Source organism: Schistocerca serialis, chromosome 3 (assembly GCF_023864345.2).
Source record: "Schistocerca serialis cubense isolate TAMUIC-IGC-003099 chromosome 3, iqSchSeri2.2, whole genome shotgun sequence".
In the NCBI taxonomy this organism is placed as follows: Eukaryota; Metazoa; Arthropoda; class Insecta; order Orthoptera; family Acrididae; genus Schistocerca; species Schistocerca serialis.
In genome coordinates this window covers 216,359,668-216,384,299 of record NC_064640.1, presented here as the reverse complement: position 1 = coordinate 216,384,299, position 24,632 = coordinate 216,359,668, and the positions used below count along the sequence as shown (strand labels likewise).

General features: G+C 40.2%; 2 protein-coding genes across 5 annotated transcripts in view; one reads left to right on the top strand and one right to left on the bottom strand.

Annotated features, from left to right (window-relative positions):
• The window catches only part of LOC126469944 (inner nuclear membrane protein Man1), a 341,802-nt gene extending 340,618 nt beyond the window's left edge, over positions 1 to 1,184 (bottom strand). For all 4 annotated transcript variants that reach the window (XR_007586098.1, XR_007586097.1, XM_050097349.1 and 1 more), the window contains exon 1: positions 352 to 1,184. Coding sequence is in view for 2 of the 4 variants with exons in the window: in XM_050097349.1 (XP_049953306.1) it covers positions 352 to 1,006 (655 nt within the window). In the remaining 2 variants the exon portion in view is untranslated. The remainder of the gene's footprint in view (positions 1 to 351) is intronic.
• Positions 1,185 to 1,261: 77 nt separating this feature from the next.
• LOC126469943 (syntaxin-18) lies at positions 1,262 to 21,405 on the top strand. Its single transcript, XM_050097348.1, has 3 exons — positions 1,262 to 1,951; positions 12,276 to 12,662; positions 20,964 to 21,405. The coding sequence occupies exons 1-3, from the start codon at positions 1,553 to 1,555 to the stop codon at positions 21,138 to 21,140; spliced, it is 963 nt and encodes a 320-aa protein (XP_049953305.1). The 5' UTR covers positions 1,262 to 1,552; the 3' UTR covers positions 21,141 to 21,405.
• Positions 21,406 to 24,632: the final 3,227 nt, after the last annotated feature.

Here is a 24,632-nt window from a genome sequence, read left to right as displayed (position 1 = left end):
GTGCCTAACGTTTGGTGCCGTACAGAAACCTGCCCTAGACCACAGATTAAGGTCCATAAAATGTTAATTACCAATGCCTTAAAAAAATAAAAATGGGCTGCATGCGCCATTGCAATGTTACCATGGATACATACGAATTAAGTGCATGAATTTTTTACCGTTAATTTGTTATTTAACGTACAACATATTCACATGCACTCCAATTAAGGTTATCTGACAATTCAGTAACTCTATAATTTCTTCAAGAATGAAACAGTTAATGAAAATGCCATTACCAACACTACCTACAGTAAAAGTTACCCATACAGAAGAGAGAAGTTTCACTTTTCTGTATATTATACAATAACTTACCCAGTGGGTTAAGGACAGAGCGAATAGTGGACAGCCAGGTTGAAGTTGATGTCCCTGTAGGTAACAACTTCCTACGACTCTCAGCTGTTTTGGAATGGTAAATAGGCCTACTTGTGACGTCCGATGATACATTTTTTTTACGAGATTGAAACCCAGATCGTGCATCCGCATCGTCAGATTCCGAACTTTCCAGTCCTGATGAATAATCTGCATAACGGCCTCTGAATTCTGCACGTTCTCTCACTTCCCCAGTTGCTCTCTCCAATAGACTTCTACGTGCTGGTCGAATAACTGGTACTCTGAACGCATTAACAATGCAAGGATCTTGTATGTTTGGTGCTGCGCGTGAATTTCTATGCGGTACGTTGCTCGGCGGAAAGTGCGAACTTCTTCTCTTCTTTCTACCACCTCTGTTCGAAGATGCTGTTCCTGCTTCGTCGGTATCTTCTTCTGAGCTTAATGTTGAAAGCCTTAATGTTGCTAGTCTTGTCCTAATATCCGATTTCGTATGCTTATCCTCATCTTCAGATAAAAGTTGTTGAAGCCGCTTAATATAAACATTTCGGGAGTACTGTGTCACTGGCCCCACATGATATCCGAATCTTAGCAACTCAGCCCTAATTTCTTCATTTGAAAGCTGACTGATATCGGCCATAATTTTCACACTAACGTTTCTTCAAACTCAGTGGTCTCACACTATCCAGCACAGCTACGTCATTTCTGGAATATATTAAATACCTTTCACACCAAACGACGAAAATAAATTAGCAACCATTCGTTTGAACCAACATACAAACTCAACATTCACAAACAACTTCTCCACAGACACTATAACATGCTGCAAATGTCGCAGATAACACCACAACTGTTTATGCTTGCGTTCGTATGTTGTCTGTGGGTGCTTGTTAACACGTTGGCTTGACGTGAAAACAGATGACAATGATGTTGATGTAGAGCCGTGTTGTATTTTGTACTTGCGTGCGACAGTGTAAATACACCTTCCCCGGACCACTACTGAAAATGCAAAAAATTTGTAATATAGTTCGTGTGTTTTAATGACTTATTGATAAACTTATATGGAGACTGTTGTGTTTATTGGATAACCAGCGCGATTTGTATTGTAAATGCAGTATCGAACTACAGTTACCTCGTTAGTAATTGGAGAGTGATTTGTTAAACTTTACAAGAGAAAGAAAAGAAAATGGATATCACGTCGTTATTTAAAGCCTGCGTCAAAACTGTACGGACAAAAAATAAAGCGTTTGGAATAGCCATTGACAAGTCACGAATTTTGCCTCGGCATTCAGAGAAGAGCGATTATACAATTAAGGTGAAGGAGCTGATGGAACAAATCACGCGCTTAAGACTTTTCTTGTTAAAACACAGAAAAGCATACTTAAATTTTACGAGTCATTTATGCGATTCGCCAAGAATGACGGATGAGGAGCGTGATGAGATCGAGGTTGGTGCTGAACGCATCATTGGCAACTCTTCGTACCTGATCACCAAACTGAAACGCGAGTGGAAAAACAATGTTGGTCCATCGCAGTTAATGGAGCATCACCGAATCGCGTTAGACCTAGTGGAAACATATTTGAAGGTTCGTAAAGGTAACTGAAAGAGCGTAATTACTTGCATAATTTACCAGTAAATTTTTTGTTGTCCTTGTCATTTTTGATTCAAAACCGTAACCTCTTTACACTCTTGTCAGCAGTTCTTTGTTGAATCTACCCTTGCATGCAATATGCTGTACCAAAGAAAGGTATAAGCTACCCATAAATAAAAACTAATATAGCAAAAAAAAACTACCTATACTCCTGCTTTTCTTAATCCAGAAACGGAAAGCAACTCTTAGAATTCACACAAAATTCACTAATAGTAATAATAAATTATTACTATTATTAAGTAGCATCCAGGTCACCAAGATTTTGATGCAGGGTTTTTCCTTACTAATGCATATAAGTAAAAAATTTACATACTGTTACGTTACCAGCTTACAGGAGAAAGTGTACAACTGACAAATGAAATGAAACTGAAGCTGCAAGTTCTATACAAAACATGCTGCAACAGTATTACACTACTAACACTGATCAAAACACCAGAATTCCACTTACACTCTCACCAGTGTCGCTGGTGTTACTGTCTTCTTTTAATCTGCAACTTATGCTAATAGCTCATATATTCTTCACTGTTATAAAAGCTTCTGCGTGTCACCATTTCATTTAATTAATTCATGTACATATATAGTTGTGTTATTTGTTTGTTCTTTGTGGCAACACACTAAACAAAAGTTCAGTAGCGCCACTTTTTGGTAAGAGCATTGCCATTCATTTTTCCAAGTGGGATTTGCCCATATTTATTGTCTCGTGTATTTATTACCATAACTGTATACTATTTAAAAGCCTTTCAGGAAATGTAAGTTTACAGATGTAGATTTCTAGCAAGGTAAAGATTTTGAATTCTTTAAAAATTTCCGTGCATGTTATGGTTTTGATACCCACATTAATCTGCAACAGAACCTCATACCACAGTAAACTACATGTAGAAAAATAAACTGGAAGTAAATGTTTCTCTGTCTCAGTATATTTTTAGTATTATTGTAATGTTACAACTTCTTAATTTGCTTTATGTATTTCTAGATGAGTTTCCTTTCATATACTGCTGTTTCACTGGATTTTTTAATATTTTTTTCACTTATAAGAAATTTGTGTGTAAAGCCTGCATGCCGAATGGCTCCAAAACTTCAATGCCATGTTAGATTCTTCACTGCATTTTCAGTGTTGAAATTCATACTGTTTTTTTCAGCCTTTATTTTTGTTAATTGGTCAACATTCATCATCATACCAATTTTTAAAAAATGCTACCTCCTGTATCATAAATGGGCCAATCATTGGTACTATGTGTTTTAAGATCATTGAAACCTAACACTTAACTGAGTACCAGGTAATACAGTCTGTGGTCAGAAAATGCTTAAAAATAGAGCCTAAATCATCCATAGGCCATTCCCTAAATACCATGAAAAATAATTTAGAGAGGAATAAATCATGGCAGGTAAACGGAGGCGTCCGATCCCACCCGTGAGCTTTGATCCGTGGCATAAGGGTTTTGTGGTGTGTGACATCATGATAGCGCAGAGTTTAGTTTGAGTGTGTTGTGTTTGCAGATGTAGTCTTGTAGCGGTTGGTGGTGTCCTCTGGTGGGGTGTGTATGGTCCATGTGTTATGGGTTCATTTGGGTGTCAGTGCTTGAAGCATTCGTTTCTCGGTCATGACTGTTGTAGAAGAACGGAAATTGGTTTCAGTGATTAAGAATTAAGTTTCTGTTGTGTTTATATTATTGCAGTGTTGTTTGCTGTTTGTCATGTGCTAAGTCGTTTAATTCAATTTGTGGCTTCTTTTGTTAGGTATGGATATGACTTATAAGTTTAATAGTCCACGTCTGCGGGCTGAAATGGGGGACAAGATGTTGTCCGTCATTTGTTTCTGCAACTTGAGCTTGTGGCGGAGATAGTGAAATGCAGTGTTAGCAAGCAGAATCTGCGGTTGGCCAGAGTTCTGGTGTCCCGGACCAGGGACTGTTGGTGGATTTTTGTTTTTGGGGACAGGTGAAGTGGTGGGGGGGGGGGGGGGGGGGGCGAGCATTGGTAGATTGTGGGTGGGTTGGCAGTTTGTTTTGGTTGTATTTTGTGTGTGTGTGTGTGTGTGTTTGTGTGTGTGTGTGTGTGTGTGTGAGAGGGAGAGAGAGAGAGAGAGAGAGAGAGAGAGAGAGAGAGAGAGAGAGACAGACACTGTGGTGCCTCACCTAGTGTGTAGCGCCAGAACTTTTTTGTGGTAAGTAGTCTTTTTTTGCATCTATTGTTCACATGTTATGATGTTCGGTGGGGTTTTTCAGTGTTGTCGGTTCGGTGTTATTTACTGCATGTGTTGGCAGTTGATGTTGTCATATCGGCACTTTTGGTTGATTTATGTATCATAGGGGAAGTACTCGATTTCAGTTGTTTTCGTATCGTCTGTTGTATTTAGGCTATATAGGTCATGGGAAGTGTCCAGTATTCCAATGCGTTGTCATAGCTATGTGTGTTCTGGTATCGTGAGCTGCTGTTGACCTATATAGGTCAAGGGAAGTTTTTGATTCCTGTGTGTCATCATAGCTGTTCTGGAATCGTGAGCTGCTGTTGACACGTGAGTGTAATGGAATTTGGGAATTTTGTGGCGTTTATTATGTCATCGTTTTGTGTGGTTTGGGATCGTGCTGTGTGTCTGTATGTGTTATTATTTAGTTTGTCCCCACCCAAAATCCCCCCAATTTCCCACACTGGTACCGTTAGTTTAATTGTATTTTTGGAGGGAGATGTGTTTGTTGTCATGTTTATGTATTGACATCATAGGCACCGTATTGGAGATGTCAAGAATGGTCATTTCCGCCAAATTGGTGACGTCATGGGTCAAAACAGACGGGTGAAATCTAACGCTTCTGTTATCTCATAATGACAGATTACTTAAAAGTCAATAAACAGCCCACAATTCTCTTTATTGTTATATGTAGCACTGAAAATAAGTTTTAGAAAGTCACACATTGCAGTTTCATTGATCCCCCCCCCCCCCCTTCTAAAACATAGTATTAAAACACAAGTACATCTATTCTTTAGTACAGCTCAAGTGTTTAAGATCCTTACCAAGTAGGTCTGTCAACAAGTACTGAAAGAATTAATTAGTTTGCTACTTGGACCATTACTATAACACATAACAAAAGCATAGCAATGGTGCCCAGGAAACCGAAAAGGGAAATTGTGATTGTTGACTTTTCCAATTAATACTGCTGACAAAACGCTGTCAGGTTTTTAACCAGTATCAGAATTGAAAAACCACAACATTTTGACAAATATCACACTCATCATCTTCTGGCTGATTGTCATTGATTTCAGCAGAACATAATAATTATGACACTCATTGAAACGTCACTTTTGTACCACTGCCACTTGGCAGGACCCTGAGAGCTTTTTGTCATAAAATAGCAGTTGTTGGAAAGATGTGGTTGTTCTCACAGAACTGTAATAAGGAAATTTTGAGAACTGGTACTCAAGGTAGTCTTAAAATACGAGGGCTATCCACAAAGTACATTACGTTTTGGAATTGAAAATAAATAAAGTATTGGAATTTTTTTTTATTATATACAGATGAAAGCCACACTTAAATACTACTTTTCTACATAGTTACCATTTAAATTAAGGCACTTATCATAGCGATGGACGAGCTTGAAAATTACTTCGTCGTAAAATTCGGCCGCCTGCGCCTTCAACCACGTGGTTACCTCTTTTGGGACAGAAAAGGTGTGATTTTTGTGGATTTCCTGGAAAGAGCCACTACAATAAACTCTCAAAGGTACTGCCAAACTCTGCACAACCTCAGAAGAGCAATACAAAACAAGCGCAGGGGAAACTTCCTGGCACATTAAAACTGTGTGCCCGACCGAGACTCGAACTCGGGACCTTTGCCTTTCGCGGGCAAGTGCTCTACCATCTGAGCTACCGAAGCACGACTCACGCCCGGTCCTCACAGCTTTACTTCTGCCAGTATCTCGTCTCCTACCTTCCAAACTTTACAGAAGCTCTCCTGTGAACCTTGCAGAACTAGCACTCCTGAAAGAAAGGATATTGTGGAGACATGGCTTAGCCACAGCCTGGGGGATGTTTCCAGAATGAGATTTTCACTCTGCAGTGGAGTGTGCGCTGATATGAAACTTCCTGGCAGATTAAAACTGTGTGCCCGACCAAGACTCGAACTCAGGAAGGTAGGAGACGAGATACTGGCAGAAGTAAAGCTGTGAGGACCGGGCGTGAGTCGTGCTTCGGTAGCTCAGATGGTAGAGCACTTGCTCGCGAAAGGCAAAGGTCCCGAGTTTGAGTCTCGGACGGGCACACAGTTTTAATCTGCCAGGAAGTTTCATATCAGCACACACTCCGCTGCAGAGTGAAAATCTCATTCTGGAAACATCCCCCAGGCTGTGGCTAAGCCATGTCTCCGCAATATCCTTTCTTTCAGGAGTGCTAGTTCTGCAAGGTTCGCAGGAGAGCTTCTGTAAAGTTTGGAAGGTAGGAGACGAGATACTGGCAGAAGTAAAGCTGTGAGGGCCGGGCGTGAGTCGTGCTTCGGTAGCTCAGATGGTAGAGCACTTGCCCGCGAAAGGCAAAGGTCCCGAGTTCGAGTCTCGGTCGGGCACACAGTTTTAATCTGCCAAGAAGTTTCATATCAGCGCACACTCCGCTGCAGAGTGAAAATCTCATTCTGGAAGCGCAGGGGAAAGTTGGGCTCAAAGATCTTGCTGATTCACGACAACGCCCGGGCCCACACGGCAAATGTGACTCGTGAAGTTCTCGAATCTTTTAAGTGGGAGTTGTTCCCTCATCCGCTGTACAGTCCCGACCTGGCACCGAGCGACTTCCACTCATTCTCAGCAATGAAGAAGTGGTTGGCTATGCAGCGTTTTGATGACGACCCACAGCTTCAAGAAGAGGTAACCACGTGGTTGAAGGCGCAGGCGGCCGAATTTTACGATGAAGGAATTTCCAAGCTCGTCCATCGCTATGATAAGTGCCTTAATTTAAATGGCAACTATGTAGAAAAGTAGTATTTAAGTGTGGCTTTCATCTGTATATAATAAAAAAAATTCCAATACTTTATGTATTTTTAATTCCAAAACGTAATGAAATTTGTGGATAGCCTTCATGTACGGTGTTCTTGCACATTGGTTATGAGAAAAAGGTAACTGAAATCACACAATTTATGGACGTCAACAGACAATCATATCTCCCCCCCCCCCCCCCCCCCTTGCCCTCATTTTCTCCAATACACATGGAATAAAACAGGGAATGTCTAATATTGGTACGAAGTATGCTAGCCACACAATGTCTGTGGTCAGCAGGGTACAACTGGTGTAAATCATGAGCAACATACCACACTGGTGTTGAAGCCAAGATGAACAGTCCAATATAGGACACTGTGCTCCATCAAGTCAGAGACCCACCTCAAATTGGCCTACAAAAGCCACCTAAGGTCATGCACACCACATGATATTTTGAATATCCTCTCGCTGTCTTAAGCCACTGGCTTAGTCGGTCAATTTTTTTATTTTGTTCACAGTAGCAACTTGAACTTTTCCAGTAGGGGAATCAAACAATGAGAGACTTCCGTAAAGTTTTCCAAAAACTAATTACATTTACAATCCAGTCCAAACATAATCCTAAGAAGTACAGTAGTCTCACAGTAAGGGTGCCAGAGAAACAAAATGATTTAATTGTTAATTTTATACTATTAAAATTGACATAATTTTGAGGTAAAATTTACACAAACATCAGTTTTACAATTTGCAAGTGCAAAAACTAATGTGATTATTAGTCAAGAACAATTTTAGTGAGAAAAAGAAATGAACATGAAATGGTTAAGACTGACTAAGCCAGTGGTGTAAGAGGGCAAGAGAATGTTCAGAATCGAAGATGGCGTGCATATGCTGTAGGTTGTGGCTTTTGTAGGCCAGCTTGAGGTTGTTTCCCGGCTCGATAGATCATGTTGATATCATCGCCCAGTTTATTCCTGTGGGAAAATCAATTTACTAAGCCAATGTTTAAACCTGCTCCAGCACAGTGTAGAAAATGATATGTTTCCTGTAATCTGTAGTTGGCAGAAGATGCTGGCTATTGATATTTCTGTGTGTCATGTAGAAAATGATGTTTTTCCTGTAATCTGTAGTTGGTAAAAGATGTTGGTTATTGATATTTCTGTCTGTCAGGTTCAGATCAGCTGTTAACATGGGTCATGTTATTATACTTGCTTGCTTCCTTCCTTCCTTCCTTATTAACTTACAGACCACCCCAATCCCCATTTGTAGAAAAAAATGTAAAGCTTTTCTCAATCCAGCTGTTGGATTTTTAAATGCAATGTCATCATCTGATTGAGTTCTACATTCCTTCAACCCACAAATTGACTTAACCTATTAGTTTAAAAGGGCTAAGGACCACAGCACAACATGTCATTTTGCACTTTTCAACATAATTGCCACAAGTGAAAGAAGCAATAAATGACACAAAGAAGCTTATTACCAAAAGAGGATCGAATAATGTCTTTTGAATTTGTAGTTTAATTCAGATAGCTGTACTGCAGGTGCAACCACAACAGAGGGATATCTATTGAGAGGCCAGATAAATGTGTAGTTCCTGAAGAGGGGCAGCAGCCTTTTCATTAGTTGCAGGGGTGACAGTGTGGATGATTAACTGATCTGGCGTTGTAACATCAACCAAACCAGCCTTGCTGTGCTGTGCTGAAAGCAAAGGGGAACTACAACCATAATTTTTCCCAAGAGCATGCAGCTCAACTGTATGGTTAAATGGCAATGGCATCTTCTTTGGGTAAAATGTTTCGGAGGTAAAATAGATCTCCATTTGTCCACAGCTCGTGGTCGTGCAGTAGCGTTCTCGCTTCCCACGCCTGGGTTCGATTCCCGGCGGGGTCAGGGATTTTCTCTGCCTCGTGATGACCGGCCGTTGTGTGATGTCCTTAGGTTAGCTAGGTTTAAGTAGTTCTAAGTTCTAGGGGACTGATGACCATAGATGTTAAGTCCCATAGTGCTCAGAGCCATTTGAACCATTTGAGATCTCCATTTGGATTGCCAGGTGGCGACTACCCAGGAGGATGACATCATCAAGAGAAACAAAACTGACGTTGTATGGATCGTAGCATGGAATGTTAGATCCCTTAATTGTGCAGGTATGTTAGAAAATTTAAAAAGGGAACTGTATAGGCTGAAGGTAAATATAGTGGGAATTAGCAAAGTTCATTCGTAGGAGGAACAGAATAGACAGTTATAAATGCAGAATGAAATAGAAGTAGTGCAGGAGTAGGTTTAATAATGAATAAGAAAATAGGACTGCAGATAAGCTACTATGAACAGCATAGTGAACACATTATTGTAGCCAAGATAGACACAAAGCACTGGAGTATGATAGTAGGAAAAGGAAGAGATTGAAAAATTGTAGATGAATATTGAATGAGGTAAATGTGTGAAGGAAGAAGCCATCTGGTTGAAGGAAGAAGCCACCTGGTAGAATTTTCCACAAATCGTAATTTAATCATCACTAACAGCTGGTTTAAGAATGATGAAAGAAGGTTGTGTATGTGGAAAAGACCTGGAGATACCAGAACGTTTCAGATTGATTACATAATGATAAGACAGAGATTTTATATCCTGATTGTAAATTGTAACACATTTCCAGGGGCAGATGTGGATTCTGGCCACAGTTTATTGGTTATAAACTTTAGATTAAAACTAAAGAAATTGCAAAAAGGTAGGAAATTAAGAAGATGGGACTTGTATGGGTTGAAAGAACTAGAGGTTGTTGAGAATTTGAAAGGGAGCATTAGGCATTCATCGACTAGAACATGGGAAAGGAATACAGTAGAAGATGAATGGGTAACTTTGAGAGGTGAAATAGTGAAGGCAGCAGAGGATCAAGTAGGTAGGAAAACAAGGCCTAGTAGAAATCCTAGGATAACACAGAAGATATTAATTTCATTTATGAAAGGAGAAAACATAAAAATGCAGCAAATGAAGCAGGCGAAAGGGAATACAAACATCTAAAACATGAGATTGACAAGAAGTGCAAAATGGCTAAGCAGGAATCGCTGAAGAAGAAATGTAAGGATTTAGAAGCATGTTTCACTAGGGGAAAGATGGATACTGCCTACAGCAAAATTAAAAGGCTTTTGGAGAAAATGGAAGAAGCTGTATGAATATCAAGAACTGAGGTGGAAAAACCAGTCCTAACCAAAGAAGGGAAAGCTGAAATGTGGAAGGAGTATATAAGGGTCTATTCAAGGGAGACAAACTTGCAGGCAGTATTATAGGAACGGAAGAGGACATAAGCGAAAATGAAATGGCAGACATGATACTGCGAGAAGAGTTTGACAGAGACCTAAGTCGAAAGAAGGCTCCAGGAGTAGATGACATTCTTTCAGAACTACTGATAGCCTTGGGAGAGCTAGCCATGGCAAAACTCTTCCATCTGGTGTGCAATATGTATGAGACAAATGAAATACCCTCCTTTAAGAATAATGTAATAATTCCAATTTCAAAGAGAGCTGGTATTGACTGGTGTGAATATTATCGAACTTCTAGTTTAATAAAGTCATAGTTGCAAAATATTAACATGAATTCTTTACCTAAGAATGGAAAAGCTAATGGAAGCCGACTGACCAGTTTGGATTCTGGAGAAATGTAGGAACACATAGGCAGTACTGACCTTATGGCTTATTTTAGAAGATAAGTTAAGGAAAGGCAAACCTATATTTATAGCATTTGTAGACTTAGAGAAAGCTTTTGACAGCATTGATTGGAATATACTCAAACTCTGAAGGTAGCATACAGGGAGCGAAAGGCTATTTATGGCTTGTATAGAAACCAAACAGTACTTACGAGAGTCGAGGGGGATGAAAGGGAAGCAGTGGTTGAGAAGAGAGGAAGACAGCGTTGTAGCCTATCACCAGTGTTATTCAGTCAGTACACTGAGCAAGGAGTAAGAGAAACAGAAGAAAAATTTGGAGTAGGAATTAAAGTTCAGGGAGAAGAAATAAAAATTTTGTTGTTCGCTGTTGACATTGTAATTCTGTCAAGGAGACAAAATGACTCAGAAGAGCAGTTGAATGTATTGGATTGCATCTTGAAAAGAGGCTATAAGATGAGCATGAACCGAAGTAAAAGAAGGGTAATGGAATGCAGTCTGATTAAATCAGGTGATGCTGAGGAAATTAAATTTGGAAACAAGACCCCTAAAGCAAATATGAGTTTTGTTATTTGACCATCAAAATTACTCATGATGGCCAAAGTAGAAAGAATATAAAATGTAGACTGACAATGGCAAGAAAAGCATTTCTGAAGAAGAGAATTTTGTTAACATCGAATATAGATTTAAGTGTTAGGAAGTCTTATCTGAAAGTATTTGTATTGAGTGTAGCTACATATGAAAGTTCAACATAGATGATAAACAGTTTAGACAAGTAGAGAATAAAAGTTTTTGAAATGTAGTGCTAGAGAAGAATGCTGAAGATTAGGTGGGTAGATCATGTAATAAGTGAGAAGGTTCTGAATAAAATTGGTGCGAAAAGAAATTTGTGCCACAACATGACTAGAAGGAGGGATCGGTTGACAGGACAAATTTTGAGATATCAAGGGATCACTTATTTAGTACTGGAGGGAAGTGTGCGTAGTAAAAAATTTAGAGGAAGACCAAGAGATGAATCTAGTAAGCAGTTTCAAAAGGATGTAGGTTGTATTAGTAGTTATTCGGAGATGAAGAGACTTATACAAGATAGAGCAGCATAGAGAACTACATGAAAGCAGTCTTCAGACTGAAGACCACAACAACAACAATCTGACTTAGTTTACAGTCACATGTGTGTGGATGGCCACAACTTTATAAAAGGTCCTGCATTTAAGAAAACTATCAGTGAAATTAAATTCTTGGAGTGGTGATGTGTGGTCGCAATAAAAGATATAACAAAGGGCTCAAATGAACCAACTGATACTTCATGTTGACTTCATCCCATAACGTAGCAAAGTGATACCGTTTCCACAATTCTGCATCCACATTGCATGCTAAAGAGCATTTATGGCTCTCCTCATGTGTAACATCATTGGCACTGAGTAAGATGGTGCAGCAGTGGGTATGACTAGATTCATTTGATTAGATGTGAGTTCAAAGTCTCATCCTGCCATGCTGATTTAGGTTTCATATAAGGAAATTGAGGTGATCCTTTAGCAAAGACACAGCTGACTTTCTTCCCCAATCCCGGCTTGCTCCATTTCTAATGACTTCAGGTGTTACCTTCATTTAGTGTATTTAATTAGTTGTTTGTGTAATTTGTCTCATTTACCAGGCTGTGTGTGAGATTTACTCTGAACAGAAGCTTATGAGGGTCCGACGGACAGTGGAACACAAGAAACTGTCAAAATTGGAACCAGAACGTGTGTTTACCTCTCCCATAACATCAGCTTCATATTCACTAGTGCGGACGCAGCTATCAGATGACACAGAGTCAGCACAAGCACGTGATCTTGCAGCACCCATTGAGAGCATTAACGAAGAAAGTTTTGAGAACTATAATGCTGACCTGAGTGTAGAAGAACTTCAGATATTTCAGAGGGAAAACTTGCAGCTGTACAATGAACTAAACACTTTGGCAGATGAAATACGGCAAATTCAGAGCAGAGTAGTGCGGATTGCAGAGCTCCAGGATGTGTTTACAGAAAAGGTGCTCCAGCAGGTAAGGGAACAAACTCCCAAATGTAATTTTTCCATTTTTAAGTTAAATCATTTTGTATCTTAGGTTAGTCATTATTTTAATTTTTGTTTTTGAATGTAATTTTCCATTCAGCACTAATCCAGAGAGAGGGAATTCGTGGATGAGTGCCAGCTTCAGTGTCTGAAGAACATCTTTGCAAAAAGAATATAAATTTCAATGAGTTTTTTTATTATGCCTTTCAATCTGCAAATGTGTGCTTTATGAGCACTAATATTGTGTGTGGCAAAGTGCCCATCATGTGCCAGTATCATCACCATCCACTGCCCGATCTACAGGGTGTGTCCAGAATGTAATGTGTCGCAATTTTTTGTGATGTGACTATATTTCATAGAGTTGTCGGACCGGCTGGGAAAAGTGCTAACAGACAAGCAGCACTGCATGAAATAACCACAGAAATCACTGTGTGACATACAGTGAATGTATCCTTTAGGGCAGTGTGGTGAAATTTGGTGTTAATGAGTTATGGAAACAAACAACCAACACAAGTGCCTTTGCTAACAGCATGATATCGCCTACAATGCCTCTCCTGGGCTTGTGACCATATCAGTTCCACCATAGATAACTTGAAAACCATGGTCTGGTCAGGTGAGTCCCAGTTTGAGTTAATAAGAGCTGATGGTAGGGTTCGTGTGTGGTGCAGACCCCAGGAAGCTGTGGACCCAAGTTGTCACCAAGGCACTGTGCAAGCTCATGGTGGCTCCATAATGATGCAGGGTGTGTTTACATGGAATCATTGATTGAAAATGGTTACTTTTTGCTACTTGGAGACCATTTGCAGCCACTCAAAGAACATGTAGGGGTGGTCCAGGTGTAGTGGGGACCAGGGGGTAGATGTGTCTGACCGAGGAAAAAAATGATGTTGAGGGGTAATCTGCTTGCTCTGGCAGGTGGAACAGGAGGTAACTGTGTGCCACGTCGGTGAATGCCGCATCCGTGCCCACCAGTAGACATGTTGGCAGGTCAGGCACTTGGTGAGCACAATGCCCCAGTGCCTGACGTGCGAGAGAGACAAGATGCACTGCTGGAAAGCTGTTGGGATCACAATGCTGATGCGGCCATTGTCTCCCTGGAGCAGGAGCACATCGCTGATGGTGGAGAGCTCATTGTGGTGTTACCAGTAGGCCTGGACCTCCTGTTGTTGCAGCTGCTTGTGGTCCAGCTGCCAGTCACATTGCACGAGGCAGAGTACCTCGTGGTACATTGGGTTACACAGTGGTGCAGCACGCAATGAGCTCGGTGTCCAATGGGAGGTTGGCCACAGCTACCTCGGTGATGTAGTCCGGGTGGAAGCAAACTTCAGGATGTGCGTAAAATGCAGGATCTGCATCAAATCATGGCTGTGAGGGCAGTCGAACGGTATTGAACTTGATCTGTAAATTGGCCATCGACTTTAATGATGTCATTGCTATAACTACACAGCAGAGTGTCAAAAAGTTGAAGGCAAGGGAATGCCACATGATAATAAGATTGCCAACCTGTGGTGGTCGCAGTAGACCCCACGTCTATCTGCAGTTCGACCGACACGTTGTCAGGGGCTTCTGTGAGGGATGGAGATTCGTGTAAGTCTACATCTACATACATACTCCGCAATCCACCATACGTTGCGTGGCGGAGGGTACCTCGTACCACAACTAGCATCTTCTCTCCCTGTTCCACTCCCAAACGGAACGAGGGAAAAATGACTGCCTATATGCCTCTGTACGAGCCCTAATCTCTCTTATGTTATCTTTGTGGTATTTCCATGAAATATAAGTTAGCGGCAGTAAAGTTGTACTGCAGTCAGCCCCAAATGCTGACTCTCTAAATTTCCTCAGTAACGATTCACGAAAAGAACACCTCCTTTCCTCCAGAGACTCCCACCCGAGTTCCTGAAGCATTTCCGTAACACCCGCGTGATGATCAAACCTACCAATAACAAATCCAGCAGCCCACCTCTGAATGGCTTCTATGTCCTCCCTCAATCCGACCTGATAGGGATCCCAAACGCTCGAGCAGTACTCAAGAATAGGTCGTATTAGTGTTTTATAAGCGGTCTCCTTTACAGATGAACCATATCTTCCCAAAATTCTACCAATGAACCGAAGACAACTATCCGCCTTCCCCACAACTGCCATTACATACTTGTCCCAGTTCATATCGCTCTGCAATGTTACACCCAAATATTTAATTGACGTGACTGTGTCAAGCGCTACACTACTAATGGAGTATTCAAACATTACGGGATTCTTTTTCCTATTCATCTGCATTAATTTACATTTATCTATATTTAGAGTTAGCTGCCATTCTTTACACCAATCACAAATCCTGTCCAAGTCATCTTGTATCCTCCTACAGTCACTCAACGGCAACACCTTCCCATACACCACAGCATCACCAGCAAACAGCCGCACATTGCTATCCACCCTATCCAAAAGATCATTTATGTAGATAGATAACAACAGCGGACCTACCACACTTCCCTGGGGCACTCCAGATGATACCCTCACCTCCGATGAACACTCACCATCGAGGACAACGTACTGGGTTCTACTACTTAAAAAGTCTTCGAGCCACTCACATATTTGGGAACCAATCCCATATGCTCGTACCTTAGTTAGGAGTCTGCAGTGGGGCACCGAGTCAAACGTTTTCCAGAAGTCAAGGAATATGGCATCCGTCTGATACCCTTCATCCATGGTTCACAAGATATCATGTGAAATAAGGGCGAGTTGTGTTTCGCAGGAGCGATGCTTTCTAACCAGAATTTCCTAGGGTTTTCAGCAAGATCTTTTGCTAAGGTATGACAGTGGTGGTGGTTGTATGCTTCGCGCATCGCTCTTTTTACAGCACCACGAATCTCTACTAACTTTTGCCTGTGCTCATTCTCCCGATCTTTCTTGTACTGCGAGTGCAACTGTCTTTGCTTCCTGAGCATTCTCCAAATTGCGCTGTTAAACGACAGTGGGTCTTTTCCATCCGTAACCCACTTTTTCAGCACATACTTGTCCAATGTGTGATTTACAATGTATTTAAAATTGCCCATAATTCTTCCACGTCCATCTCACTAAATGGGATGCTAAGAACTGCTTATCTGCTCTTTCTAGTAAGAATACTCTCCTAGCCTTCTTGACCGACTTTTTAACTTTCGTAACCATAGTCGTAATGTCAACATCATGATCACTAATCCCTGTCTCAACACTGACACCATTGATGAGGTCTGGTCTGTTCGTGGCTACCAGATCCAAAATATTTCCATTATGCGTTGGCTGTCGATTTAGCTGCTCAAGACAGTTTTCAGATAATGTGTTCAAAAGTAATTCACATGACAGCTTGTCTGTACCACCTGTAATGAATCCATAGACATCCCAGTCCATACTAGGTAGGTTGAAGTCGCCTCCGACTAATATAGCGTGATCCGGTTACTTCTGCTATACAGAGTATAGACTCACTTTGATTGATTCTAGAACTGTCACGGTGAAACCTGGTGGCCGGTAATAACACCCAATAATTAACTTTATTTCTCTTAGCCCTGTTAAACGTGTCCAGATAACTTTACAATCACACTCTACTTCGACCTCAGTAGACACAATATTTTTGTCAACTGCAATGAAGACACCACCTCATACGGTGTCTAATCTGTCTTTGGGGGGTTGGGGTTGTTTTGGGGAAGGAGACCAGACAGCGAGGTCATCGGCCTCATCAGATTAGGGAAGGACGGGGAAGGAAGTCGGCCGTGCCCTTTGAAAGGAACCATCCCGGCATTTGCCTGGAGCGATTTAGGGAAATCACGGAAAACCTAAATCAGAATGGCCGGACGCGGGATTGAACCGTCGTCCTCCCGAATGCGGGTCCAGTGTCTAACCACTGTGCTACCTCGCTCGGTCTAATCTGTCTTTCTGATACACGTTCTAACCCTCACTAAATATTTCAGAACTTCCTATCTCAGGGTTCAGCCAGGTCTCAGTCCCGAGAATAATTTGCGCGCCACACGCTTCCTGGAGGACAGTAAATTCAGGAACTTTATTCCGAACACACTGAAAATTTACTGCTAATATGTTGATAGCTGAAGTGTCTTTACACTGAGCGCGTCCTGATTTCCCTGCCTGCACGTCGACTGGTGAGTGTTCATCAGGACACCTCGCACTACTGCCTAGCCTAAAAAAAAACTCGTGCACGCCACAAGTACAAGTAGGGAAGCACAGATTAAATATAGGATACGTCTGGGAACAGGTCCACCCTGTCATCCATCTCCACATCTGATGGGCCCATACATTCACAGTTGATGTTCATTTTCAGCACTGCTTGGCTCACTTCAGCCCTGTGTCTGGATTTCCCACAAAAAGTGCACATAGCTCACCATTAGTGGCACTGGTGTCTCTGGTGAGTAATAAAACACTATCTGGAGGAAGGGAACTGTTGAGGGTGGCTTCTGGCTGCTGAGTCTGCGTGCATCTGCGTGAATCTGACCTGGATTGTGGGGGGGGGGGGGGGGGGGCCTTGACTGTGGCAGAGGGCAGCTTGTTGGCCTTGTGGCATTATGGGTGCTGCAAGGTGGCTGATGATGTGAGAGCCTGTTCAAAAGCTCTGCTAATGGGGAGACATGTTTCTAAGGAAGGGTCCTTCAATTTAATGAGATTCGTGCATAGTCCTTCAAGAGGGGGCATGCACAAGAATCATGTCCCAGACCAAGGAAGTTCCCATATGACAGTTTACACTGAGGATTACTATGCTGGAAATAGCAGTCATGAGATAAACTCTGGAAGTAGGTGATCCTTAGGTGGTAAGACTGTCTGTTAAGTTTACAGCAGCTGAAAAACTTATGGCAGACTATGCAACATGCACCTTGGAGTCAAAATATTCGAACAAACTGCAATTCAAAATGTCATAAGGCAGAGTGTGGAGTTCCACTTCTGGGTAAGTTGTGGCAGAAGATGGTAAATGTACGGGCCCACATGTGCCAGAAAACAGGTGCGCTGCCGGGCATCACCTGTGATGCCATGGGCTAAGAAGTGCTGTTCCATGAGTGCGGCATAGTTCACCCCTGGCCCTACAGTCTTTTCAAACTGCTGGAATGGTTGGGGCACACTCCGAAAGTCCTTAGCCACAGAGTCAATCCATTGATGAGCTCTAGAGGTGATGTGGAGATGGCTGCTGGCCGCTCGATCAGGAGTTCATGAGGCTGCTGCATCTGCTGGAAAGTAACAGCACCTGAGCAGAGACATCAACCAATCCTGTAATGCTGGAAGCAAAATGACAGTAAGTGTACTTGAAAGTAGAAGAAAATAAGATCCTGATTTTAGGAATGGTTTCCCAATCGGCACCTGGCCCAGGGAACACTCTCGGAGTGAACTCATTGAAAATAGTTTGGGCACTGGCTGGCCTAAATACTGCCCGGGTGCTGGGGTACTGTAGATACTACTTTCTGTCACATGGTACCCAGAGAAGAAAATCCCCACAGGACCACTGACCTCTGGTGGCGCTTGGGTTGCTACGTGGTGGCCAGGAAGTGTGCGGCCATCCTTTGTCCATGTTCTGAACAGCTGTTCCGTGCAAGGCCAGTGCCCACATAACTTGTCTGTTGTTGATTGCTGGCTGAATAGGCATAAGGCCTTTACACAGAAATTTTCCATAATCATGGAGTACAGAATCGAAAGTAACGTGAAGTCAGTGCAAGAAAAAACACCATACAAAGTGCACCTTTCATTGCTCTGTGCTGCACACATTTAAACTTAGCCTTATGACTTTTGTTTAGTAATACCGATTTAGTGTATCTGTATTGGGTTGCTTTGTGGGGGTAAGGCATGGATTTTAGTAGCTAAATTTCCTGAGTATTCTTCACTTTTGTTTTGACACTGATTCATGCCACAGCCACAGAATGGCATGTGTGTACCGGGGCTCCTCCTTGTGCTCTGCATGGCTGTAAGTTACGCGGGTCATACAGAAAGTACTTTACGTGCCACTGCCAGAATTCTTTTATGGTAAGTTCCTTTTTGCAGATAGGCAAATGGCATTTTGGTTGTTTGCAATGACATTTTCGCCTTTTTGTTGCTTTTCTTAAGTCCATGCCACATCTCTGGCCATTCATATTAGGTTGTCAGGTTACATTACTTTCTAAAAAACTTTTTGGTATCCACATTAAATGTCAACAGTATTACATACAATTAGTTTCACAATGACTTAATGTCATCCTCAAGTGTTTACATATAACTAATTTAATATTGGTTCATTAAAACACACTGTCTCCCAATGTTTGGATGCCGAGTATCTTAACGAAGCAATGTTATGGTCTCCCAGTGTTCAAATGTCATGTATTTTAACAAATCAGTGTTAAATTAGTTATCTTTTCCACTTGAGGATGTGATTAAATAATTGTGAAACTGGTTGTGTGTGATCCTGTAGTAAAGGAACTGCTAACAGCTAATGCAGCCACCAAAAAGTTTTTTAGAAGATTTTTAATAGTTTCTTTAAAAAAATTTAAAATATTTTATCATGTACCCAAACTGTGGATGCCCAAACCGTAAAATCATGTCATCTGTGAGTGCATATTTATGGATTAGTTTTTTTTTAAGGCCCTGTTTACCTCAAATCTTACCAGCTGACCCCCACATGTTTGATGCCTCCCCCCCGCATAGGCTCTCTCATATTACTGGTTAAATTTGTTAATGTATCCACATGACTTGTATGGTTTTGTCATATGCAATTAAGATATGTCCTGTTGTTGGTTTACAGACTTAACAGACTTATGTTTGTTTATTTTGTTTGGTGAGCTATGTAATATTTATTAATTGTTACACTAGCACCTGAAGATAAAATTAGTGTCCTGAAACTTTGGTAGTGTATATGCCTGAATCCAAATAAAGGAACTTTATATTATTCGTTATGAACACTTTCCCAAGACCTCATATCACCTGAAATATTCATTTCTGACCGTTGATTCCTTACCTAATTGTACTTGGTTTAGGATTCTTTGCAATCATTGTTGTTATGGGCTGGCAGATTTGGAGTTCCCTGATAGCTCTGATGTAGGTGGCAACAAAGATCTGATATGCGTGACAACAAAGTGTGGAACTTGTGTTGCAGTGCATTTGAAATCTTGTCAACACTGCTTTCATTAGAACATTCTTTTTTCTTTCTTCTTCTTTCTCTCGTCTCCTGTCTCTCTTCTCTTCTCCTCACCCCTCCCCAAACTGTGCCTGCAGTTGTCACTGGTAGAAATTTTTCACTGTCTGAGAAAGGCTCTGAGAGGGGCTATCTTTCAGGTGCACTGATGCTCAACAGTCCTTCCTTCCTTTCTGGTACCCGTTATCCAGCCTTTGTTTTGTCAATAGTAGTCTGGTAGTTCTCCAATTTTGAAGATAACCAGCCGTACCTTTATAAGGCCTTTGGGCTAGTATGATGATGGGGTAGCCACTCCCAAAGACATTTGAAAGCTACTGCCAGCCGCCCCCCCACCCCACTCTGGGAGGAATCCATGTACCCCCTCTGGTTGCATCTAGTATAATAGCATGATCAAATTTCATGTCGTTTTTCAAGTGTTTGCGCATTGTTTATATAAGGCAGCCTGATATTTATCTAGATGAATATAGGGAAACCACATCCAGGATGGCCAGCACACTGGTCCCAGTAATCCCAAGGCAGATTCAATCCAAGGCCAGCACACCTACCCATGTCCCAGAAGGGATGTTTTAACACATTTGACTATCTGGGAGCATACCAGAGCTCAAAAGTAGCTGCCGTATTGTAGATATGAAATTTTTGTGCGTGGTTTATTGGTTCTGAATCAAATAGATATTTTTTTCAGAATGATAAATGTTCTCTGCAAACATTCCATTTGTGTTCACAGGCTTATATTATATTGCCTATTTAGAAATCCCATTGCCTGCTTTTTGCAAAGGTCACAACTCCCATTTTGTGAATGTAATACTTGATTTGCACAGTAATTTGGTATCTTGTCGGAAATTTGAAAGCAATTACATATTTCCAGTCAATACGAGGTGTATTGCTAAGGGCACTCTTAAAATGCTTAAGCTTGCTACTTTATGGAAGTTATGTCGGGTACAAAATTATATTTACAGTAGACGTGTTGTATGAATGCTGATCAAATTAGAACAACAATAAAATGTGAGATTCATTTTTGGAAGGTTTAAGATGCAAATCCTTGGTTTCCTTAAATCAGTTGAGACAAAATCCTGCTTTGTACCTTGTCCATCTAATTGTGTTGCAGTATTAATTGAGTGAAATATTGATTTGCTCTCAAAATCATGTATTATTTTCTTTTTACAGGAAGAAGAAATTGAACGCATTTCAACAACTGTGATTGGGTCTACAGAGAATGTGAAGGAAGGAAATGAACAGCTACATCAGCTCATGCAAAAGAGTGCAGGTCTTCGTGCATGGGCACTGTTCTTTTTCATTGTCATGTCCTTCTCCCTGTTGTTTCTGCACTGGTACCATGACTGACTGTTGTTGCTATTCTATGAGTTTATTGCGGTTTGGCACTTGGACAGGAAGAAGCATGGAAGATGTGTGGTATATTTCACCCTTTATTCAAGGAAGATTGCATACCATCTACACACTTTCATCATACGAAATGTTAATAATTGATGAAACCAATACTGATGTTTACAAATATATGCATTTGAATACCTCATGTTTATATTCTGTATGTCAAGAAGCTGTTACTTATTTCTCAGTGCATATATATTTTGTGGTAACAATGCTCAAATTTGTGGTTCTTGTATTTTGAAATGACACTTAGTGTTTCTCTTGGTTTTATACTTGTGGAATTATTGAATAATTCATTTTGAAGAAATGTACATTTTTGGAGTGTAACTTTTGCTGTTTTTTCTAAATACTTATTCAGCATTCTGTACTTTAGGTAATTTTCTGTTTGTCTTTTTACACTGTATTACACCAGTTACAAGGACAACCTCTTAACAGAAAAGTGTTAACTCATGAGATGTCATAGGCCACAATAGTATCAATGAATTATTATTATTAATAATAATAATAATAATAATAATAATAATAATAATAATAATAATAAGGGAAGAAACTGAAGCATATTTATGTTCCAGATGTTAATCTTTCTGATCAGAAAATGTAATTAATTTAAGCCTCTGCTTCTCTGTAATTCAATGCCTTTCTCTTATTGTGCGGAACATGTACCTGACAGCTTAAGAGTATTGTTTATGTCTGAAAGAATCATCAGCAGTGGTTTCTTAGTGTCATAGCAAACATAATCTACATCATTTGATTCAGGTACAGGAGACATGTCAAAACTGTGGTAAAATTTCACTATGAACATAGAATAGCTGATGTTAACAGCATCATAATAAAGTTTTAAACATGGCTGTGTGATCAGCGACCGTTTACAAATTAATGTTAAAGCAATTACAGTCCTCGGTCACAAAAATTAAGTATTTTGACCTGGTTTCGGCACCTCTGTGAGTGCCTTCATCAGAAATTAACCATTCAAATTGTCTTACAAAAGAAGTACAAAATTATGGGAAATTTTTTTTATATAAAAGTGTAAGTACTGAATGACAGTACAAGAAAGAAACAGTACTTACATGTCACGTATAAAATAAATCTCAAGCGACAAAGCTTTAGTCACAAAATGTTTTAAAGTAGAATGCGTGGAAAGCAAGCCACTATGGGCTGCTTGTATATGTCGAGCTACAGGTAGCATCAGACTGAGGCGCCCGTGTTAACAACTGTGTGCAGGTGAACATTGCACCAAGAGTGCCATCTAGCAGCCGCAAGTACAAACTGGCTACTTAACATTCAAATGAAAAGACGAATATTAGATGAACATTATTCAGTACATGAAGTAAAAGACAATATTTTGTTTGACAGCAGCAGACAAGGTAACATTTTGCCTACATCAGAGCATAGAAGTACAGTTTAAAGGATGAAAACACCATTATATAAAATACAAAGAGAGCTGAATGACACAGCCTTTAGAAAAAAAATATAACATGAAATGCAGCCAATATAAACCATTTAATAAACAAAAAATTATGAGTCAACTTAGATAGAAAAAACATTTCAGTAACTGCATGAGGAAACCTGAAATCAGATATCAAGTAACGACTTTATACTGTAGAAGAAGTTTTTAATACGTAATTGTAGCTGCTCATTGAGAAAGAGGCTACCATTTTGAGAAAGATGTTTAAAAATTTCTAATTCTTCTAGGATATCTAATGTATACCCTTTCCTCTCAGTGTGCTAAATGTTGATATTGTGAACAGATTTAGGCATGTGACCTGTAACCAAAAGGTGGTCTGCAAAAGACAAATTTTGGGTGCTAGTGTCATTTTTTCTTAAAAGATGTTCTTTATATCTGGTTGTAAAGGCACACCCTGTTTGTCCTATGTAGTAAGAAGAGCATGTGCTGCGAAAAATCTTATAGATGCCAGAGTTTTCCAATGGGGAACGAGTCGATTTTAAATTATGAATCCAGTTTTTTTTCCCCCTTCTCTTTTTTTACTTTTAAATGTTAAGTAGCCTATTTATATTTGTGGCTATTAGATGGTACTCTTGGGGTAATATTCACCTGCCCGCAATTGCTAATGTGGGCACCTCAGTCTGTTGATACCTGTGGCTTGACATGTATGAGTAGCCCATAGTGGCTCATCTCCCATGTAATTTTTTTAAAAATGTTGCGACTAAAGTTTTTCACTTGATATTTATTTTATATGTGACATGGAAGTACTGTTTCTTTCTTGTACCGTTAGTCAGTACTTACACTTTCATTTTTAAAAAATTCCCATAATTTTGTACTTATGTTACAGGCCAATTTGAATGTTTAATTTCTGATGAAGGCACTCATAGAAGTGCCAAAACCAGGTCAACAGACTTAATTTTCGCGCTCGAGGGCTGTAATTGCTTTAACTTAAATATAGCATAATATAATAATAATACAGTTTTGTTTTATATATATATATATATATATACACACACACACACACACACACACACACACACACACACACACGGGTATACACTAGCACACACACACATATCCATCCACACATATACAGACACAAGCGCATATATATATATATATACACTAGCACACACACACATATCCATCCACACATATACAGACACAAGCGCATATATATATATATATATATATATATATATATATATATGCGCTTGTGTCTGTATATGTGTGGATGGATATGTGTGTGTGTGCTAGTGTATACCCGTGCTCCCGGGATTGGAATGACTCCGTACCCTCTCCCTGAAAACCCACATCCTTTTGTCTTTCCCTCTCCTTCCTTCTTTCCTGATGAGGCAACAGTTTGTTGCGAAAGCTTGAATTTTGTGTGTATGTTTGTGTTTGTTTGTGTGTCTGTCGACCTGCCAGCACTTTCATTTGGTAAGTCACATCATCTTTGTTTTTAGATATATTTTATCCCTTGCTCAAATTATCATTGCATCCTCTATCAATTGTTCTCTTGAATAGTAGCATTTCTCCCACAGAATCTGTTGCAGCCTTGTTTTTAGAATCTTTGGTTTCTTGTTAAATGTGTTTTTATCCATTAACTTGTTATATATTGTCATCCCCATATATTGTGGAGTCTATGCATATAATTTCAGTTGGTCTATTAGCAGCATAAAATGATTTATATTTCTCGTGTTATATGTGTGGTTAACATGGTTCTCCTTAAATAATTTTTGTCTGCTGTGTAGGAAGATTATAATTTCATAAATGTATGTGGAGAGAATAGTTAGAATTTGTAGTTTCCTAAATAATGGGCAACAAGATTTGTTTGCTATGCTTTACACATGTATCTCATAATTTTCTTCCACAATTTCAGTGTTTGAGATACATTGTTAGAACAGTCGCAGAAAGCTGTACCATATAACATGACAGATTTAAAATAACTATGATATACTATTAATCATGTAGTCAAGTCTGTGGAATTCACTATTATTTGC

Excerpts from the sequence above, each read along its gene's own strand:
- LOC126469943 (XM_050097348.1), top strand. The coding sequence starts at position 1,553 with ATGGATATCACGTCGTTATTTAAAGCCTGCGTCAAAACTGTACGGACA. Across the intron at positions 1,952-12,275 it reads TAGTGGAAACATATTTGAAG|GCTGTGTGTGAGATTTACTC; the intron begins GTTCGTAAAGGT and ends CTCATTTACCAG. Across the intron at positions 12,663-20,963 it reads CAGAAAAGGTGCTCCAGCAG|GAAGAAGAAATTGAACGCAT; the intron begins GTAAGGGAACAA and ends TTCTTTTTACAG.